This window comes from Pundamilia nyererei, unplaced genomic scaffold (assembly GCF_000239375.1).
Source record: "Pundamilia nyererei isolate P.nyererei 1_Seehausen unplaced genomic scaffold, PunNye1.0 scaffold00187, whole genome shotgun sequence".
Classification (NCBI taxonomy): domain Eukaryota; kingdom Metazoa; phylum Chordata; class Actinopteri; order Cichliformes; family Cichlidae; genus Pundamilia; species Pundamilia nyererei.
In genome coordinates this window covers 729,401-735,338 of record NW_005187588.1, presented here as the reverse complement: position 1 = coordinate 735,338, position 5,938 = coordinate 729,401, and the positions used below count along the sequence as shown (strand labels likewise).

Sequence of the window (5,938 nt, the reverse complement as noted above, 5' to 3'; positions counted from 1 at the left end):
GGGGGGCATTTGGATGTTTGTCTTCACAACATTAATCCAAATCTTTACCTGTCTGTCATCTCCCTAGACCCCTACAATGCTTTCCTGCACATCATGATAAACATCAAACTGGTGCGAGAAGGCGATAGCTGCACCATTCCCTGCCTTGTTACTGACCCCGAGGTCACCCACCTGGGTTTGGAGACCTGTGATGGACGACCTCTGCCCTCTGGTATGAGTTATAAGAGTGACCTTCAGGAAGGCATCACCATCAACAACATTCAGAAGGAATACGATGGCTGCTACGTATGTGTGGGACTTCTTCACGGAGTCAAAGTGATGTCAAGTAAATACAATCTGGAAGTACGACTCGGTAAGTAAAAGTCAAAAAGCGATATGTATTATTCGTGTTTCCTGAAATTACCATTCATGTTAATGAGAGATTAGTCACTTTTGTCCAGAGTAATTAATTACTGGTGATATATTCCCTTCAGTGTGCATATATCGAAAATATAAGGCCTTGTTACAGAACAGAGCAGGCATCAGTGACAACAGGCAGGAGCCTAATTAAGTCAGACACAGCTTGAACAAGAGGACTGAGGAAGGAAGTGGGATTCAGAGCAGCTGGAAGATGTCCAGCAGCTGCCTGATGTATGGAAGAGTACCAGCTGAGCCATCAGCTGATGTGGGCTGGCACTCAGATGTTGTTGTTATCACCTAATCTATCCGGATTGTGATCGGAGCTTGATTTTTGCAGCGTGACTAAATGAACACCATGTTTAAGTTGTTTCATGGGTGTTAATGAAGCTAAATGTGGAGGAAGAAAACAATGGGTTTACTGCCACATTCATATTTCTCTTCATACCTGAAATACAAAAACATCCATCTGAGCAGCTGCTGAGAGCACAGAAGCATCGTTAGAGGAACTGTTTGAATTAGGAAAAGGGAAAACTGCAAAGTCACTAGCAGGCGAGGCGATGGTGAAGTGGAAAAACGTCCATACTTTACCCGTAATTAGTAATTGGAAGTTAAAACCACAGCATTTGCTTTCACTGATGCCTCTAAAAGCATAATGGCATGTCATTAGTTCTGCAGGAATTTGGTTTGATGCAAAATGAAGGATTTTAATTTATGAAATTCGTAGCTGCCTAGACTTTGGCAGCTATTGACATTTTGCTCAATATCACCAATAAGCGAAATTGTAGCTTCGTAAAAAGCCAAAGCATGAGCAGATGCAATATGCATTCATCCTATGGGAAATCCATCCAGTCTTGGTTAAGACTGGAACATGATAGCGGACCAACACTGGCAAATGCAGAGCAGCTAGCATGGCTAATAATAGACAGTCCAAAAGCCTTCTGTTCACTTTCTTTTTTAGCCACAAAGAGATATTACATTTTTACGAGCTACGTGCATCTTAATGAAATAAAATCGATCATAGATACAATTTAAGTTTGTGCTTCTGTCCTCTGCATTACATCAGCACTCTTTATGCGGACCAGCTGAGGGGCAGTACGGCATGGTGTCCTTTTGAATGATGGGAAGAGGGAGAAAGCGAGAAGTATGTTGAGGAAGGGAGGAGCCGAGGGATTTGATTTCCCCAGTGAACAAAGCTCTGTAACAGAGCATGAAGGCTGTGTTTGGGTTAAATAGAATTAGTCCAGCACAAACACAGCAACCGAAGCGGCGTCTGCAGGCATTTAATGCTGGAAATTAATCGTCCTGCCTACATGGGGACAAGTGTCTGCATTTGGTCATGCTGCTCACGTCAGTATAAAGCTGCACAGTACAAACCGCATTGGGGTATTTTATTATGGCGTTTAAATAAGCAATTTACTTATTTTTATTACATTTTAGCACAAAACCACCACATTTTTTGTTTCAGGTCAGATGAAAAGCCGCCGTTTGGGATTCATGATTTCAGATCATACCAGTCCAGAGTTATTGCAGTGCAGCAGAATGATTTCAGGCTCATATATATCGTGCTGTTAGAAGTGTCTGTGTGACAATGCACAGGTGAAAAAAATGATATGATGCTGGTTTAGATGAACTCACAAATACAGCAGTTTGCTACAGTTGCTTTTTGAATCCCTTGATTCAGTGCCAGAGTTACGCCCAGTGATCACGCTGTCCCAGAAAGACAAAGTCATCTTGAGGACAGGAGAGCAGTTCGAGCTTACCTGCAGCTCCTCCAATGTCAACGCAGACGTCATTCTCAAGTGGGACTTCCCGTCAACAGCGGTGAGAATGATTCAGGGATTTGTTTGCAGTTCTTTGTCAGGGATGTTTGGCTGCCTACTTGTCAAACAGTTTGCAACGTCCTTTAGAAATGATTTCATTTTGCACAAAGCTAACATGGAGAAAAGTGAGCTCATATCCCAAGTAATGCTTTAGAGACTTTTTCGTTCAAGAAACATGTTTCCAAAAGATTTGTGATGCTGTTTAACATGTAAACAAAAAGCAGAACTATATTTTCTGTGAAGAATTATACCCAATATTTTAATATAAGTTTGAAAAAAGACAAAAAAAAAAAAGGAGAGAAATTCGCAAAAGTTTTGGAAACAGGTCGTAACTTCGCCTACTTTCAAGGTGCACGGTGAAGGGCAAACATGTGAAGAGGCTGATGGTCCAGCAACATTTGAAGCATGAAGAGCAACTTTCTGGTTCTGCCAGCATATTTCAGCAGCCTGTTCCCGTCATCACTGACAAAGGGTATAGGCTGAAGTAACAAAGTTGCTCTTCATACTGCAAGTGTTGCTGGAGGTTTGACCTTTGACGTGCAGAGGAGTGTCCAGAGGGGGGGCTGGGGTGGCAGCTTGTGAATAGCAAATAGTTACATTGTGCTTTTTATTCATATTTGACACAAATTCCACACTTTGCATATGGTTGTTACTTACAATTTGTTAGTTACCAGTATAGACATTTTATATACTAGTATGTGCCACTGCTACAGTATTGTTTGATCTGGGATTTTAACCCATTGTTAGGTGGTTGCTAGGCAACATGATGGCATCATGATGTGCTAAATGCAAAATTGAGCCTTTGTGGATATAAATGAGATGCTACTGTCATTAAATTAAAATGATACTATTATTTGAAGTGTTGCAGGCGCATAAATGTTACAAATAGGTCATTTTAACTCCTTGGTAGGTGATGTCATAACATCTGATCTAGATAAGAAACTTAAGAAGGCTAAGACGTCACTGTGTACTGAGCTTGGTCGCTCAACTTTTGATCATAGGGAGGAGGTGCTGACAGCCAGACTTTGTGTGTTACAGTAAGACTACAGTTGCTGGATTATGTAGAAAACAACAGATCTGTGTCATGTTACACCTGTAAAGCATGCTTCTTTGCCTCCTCTTTGCCACTTTGCAGCATCCTTTTGAAACACAAACCTCACACATCCTGTCCGGGGGTTTGGGTTACGAGCGTTCAACCTCACTCTTGATCCCAGCTGTTAACCAATCAGACTCAGGGACTTACCGTTGCCATGCTCACAACGAAAGAGGCCGCAGTGACGAAGCGATGGAGCTCAAAGTTTACGGTAAGAATTGGGGGCTTTGTATTTATACTCAAAAATATATTTTCAAGTTGCCCCAGTAATGTTATAGTTATTTCTGAGACCACACATACCTGGATGTGTGCAGAATGTTATCAACCTTTTGTTCATAAAACATATTAAACTTACACATTTCTGCTCTTCAGATCAGGGGTTCATTAAAATGTTAGTAAGTCAAAGTCCACTCCAGGAAGAGGTTAAAGAGGGAGAGAGCCTGAGCCTAAAAGTTGAATTCGATGCCTATCCTGCACCAAGCTTCATGTCCTGGTCTTACAATGGGAAGATTCTCCACAACACCACAGAGCACGTCATCACTCTCCACCGAAACAAATACAGGTACAGTTAGTTAAAAGTGAGTACTCCAAGTAACCAGTACGCTAGTATGTCACTGTGGGTTAAAGGATTTTACAAATACACTTGTTCTATCAGATACAGCAGCAAGCTGAGACTAGTGAGGGTTCATGGCTCCGAGGGCGGGATCTACAACTTCTCAGCCAGTCACAAAGACGCATCTGTCGATCACTCGTTTCATGTGTATGTCAACAGTAAGTAGCTCTCACATTTGTTCCTTTGGGTTGTATATTTAGAACACAATTAGTAGCTGAAATAACAATCTGTGCAGAAGAGTAGCTAGATAAATCAGAGTTTTACAAACTTTTCGCCTGCATTGATTATAGTTAAAGGAAACCTCATTTTGATCAGCTGGTACTTTTCTGTAGTAATACCACAGGTAGCCAGTATACTGGGAGTCAACAGGAGATGCTTTGTACATGTGCTGTATGCTTCATATACGACTTTCTTTTTTCTCCGTAAGGTAAGCCTGTCATTACAGCTCAGGAAGGGCCTGTTGATGGACAAGTGCGGTGCATTGCTGCAGGATACCCCGTCCCTAAGATCAGCTGGTACTTCTGTGAGCTGCCGCGCACAAGGTATCCTGAAAATGCAGCTTATATCAAGATCTTACAGAAGAGGATTAGGCCCACTGAAATTAAAATCATAATTCTGAAGAAATGATCATGAAACAGGAAATCAGTTTGCCTTTGAAATTTGATTTATTAGTAACATATTATTAAGTAAATATCTAACCAAGCCGTCAAGTGCATTGTGCTTTATTAAGCACTAAAACTTTATGCCTTTTAATAAAAGTTTTAAAGCTTTTCCTATCCTAACAAACCATATGCACACTATATTTCACATATTTCCGTTCTCAGGTTAGCGACTAAGATACAAATAGTGATTTGGCCCCACTGGCGAGAAGCAGCTGTATTAAAGGTCCACATGAAGATATGTATATGTAAAAAAAAGAAAAAAAGAAAGAAAGAGCCATTTATATTGGCTACAAATATAAATGGCTAGGTTTTAGGATCGTAGGAACAGAAAGGATCATTTTATTCTATTAGAACAGAAGTAATGGAGACGATTTCTAGAAGGAGCTGCAGAAACAGCACCCGGTTTCCACTGGCTGATCTACATCAGCGACACCACCTCTGATGTGTTTGTTGGCTGGTTCATCTGTAACTCAGATGCAGAACTGTGCTCTAGTTTCACAGCTATTAGACTTAAAATTGCTTTAATTTTTCCATCTTTTTAAATTTGTTTTAGACAATTTAGCGATTGATGGAAAAGCTTTTAACGCACTTACAGTAAGGAGCTGTAAGTTTAGTATGTCTTATTTTTCCTACCTCTCCTACTGGAGTGGATCCAAAGGCACTGAATCAATAAATTGATTTGTAAAGGCTGAAACCTACTCTTGCACGGAGTGATCGTAAGCAACCTTAATGTCTCAACAGGTGCTCACAATTGCCCAATGCCACCCAATGGGAAACCTCAGAGGTCACTGTCCTTTCAGAGTCAACCTTTGGTAGGAGTCAAGTGGAAAGCCGACTGAATGTCAGCAAAGAGTTCACTCAGTACCACACCCTGGAGTGTGTCGCTTCTACAGAGGAGGCAGAGGCCTACACCCTGTTCTCCATCAGTGGTAAGACACTGTACGGACCACAAATAGAGCTGCAAGGAGAGTAACACAGGTGAAGCGTCAGTGTCTGCGTGGTGAGGATTTGTCTTATATAGTGCGCCACAAATACGTTGTGCAAGAATTCAAAAAGACACACAAACCCATTGACCCTTTGTCTGCACAGGCCAGGTGTGTGGTTACTGGGTACAGATTGAATGAGATTAGTGTATGCTGACTATGCAAGCTGGGATTATATGGCGCAGACTCACTAATCCTTGTCACACAAACAAACACCACTGTTGCAGCTGTCTGTTTTAACGGTAGAGGATGTCACTCCGTGTGTGTGTGTGTGTGTGTCTGTGTGTGTCTGTGTGTGTCTGTGTGTGTGTGTGTGTGTGTGTGTGTGTGTGTGTGTGTGTGTGTGTGTGTGTGTGTGTGTGTGTGTG

General features: G+C 41.6%; 1 protein-coding gene across 3 annotated transcripts in view; it reads left to right on the top strand.

Moving 5' to 3' along the window:
* Positions 1 to 71: 71 nt before the first annotated feature.
* kitb (KIT proto-oncogene, receptor tyrosine kinase b) overlaps positions 72 to 5,938 on the top strand; it is a 16,374-nt gene continuing 10,507 nt past the window's right edge. For all 3 annotated transcript variants that reach the window (XM_013914321.1, XM_013914320.1, XM_013914322.1), the window contains exons 1-7: positions 72 to 352; positions 2,081 to 2,220; positions 3,355 to 3,523; positions 3,685 to 3,874; positions 3,968 to 4,083; positions 4,353 to 4,467; positions 5,329 to 5,516. In XM_013914321.1, the coding sequence (XP_013769775.1) occupies positions 94 to 352; positions 2,081 to 2,220; positions 3,355 to 3,523; positions 3,685 to 3,874; positions 3,968 to 4,083; positions 4,353 to 4,467; positions 5,329 to 5,516 (1,177 nt within the window). In that variant the 5' untranslated portion in view covers positions 72 to 93. The remainder of the gene's footprint in view (positions 353 to 2,080; positions 2,221 to 3,354; positions 3,524 to 3,684; positions 3,875 to 3,967; positions 4,084 to 4,352; positions 4,468 to 5,328; positions 5,517 to 5,938) is intronic.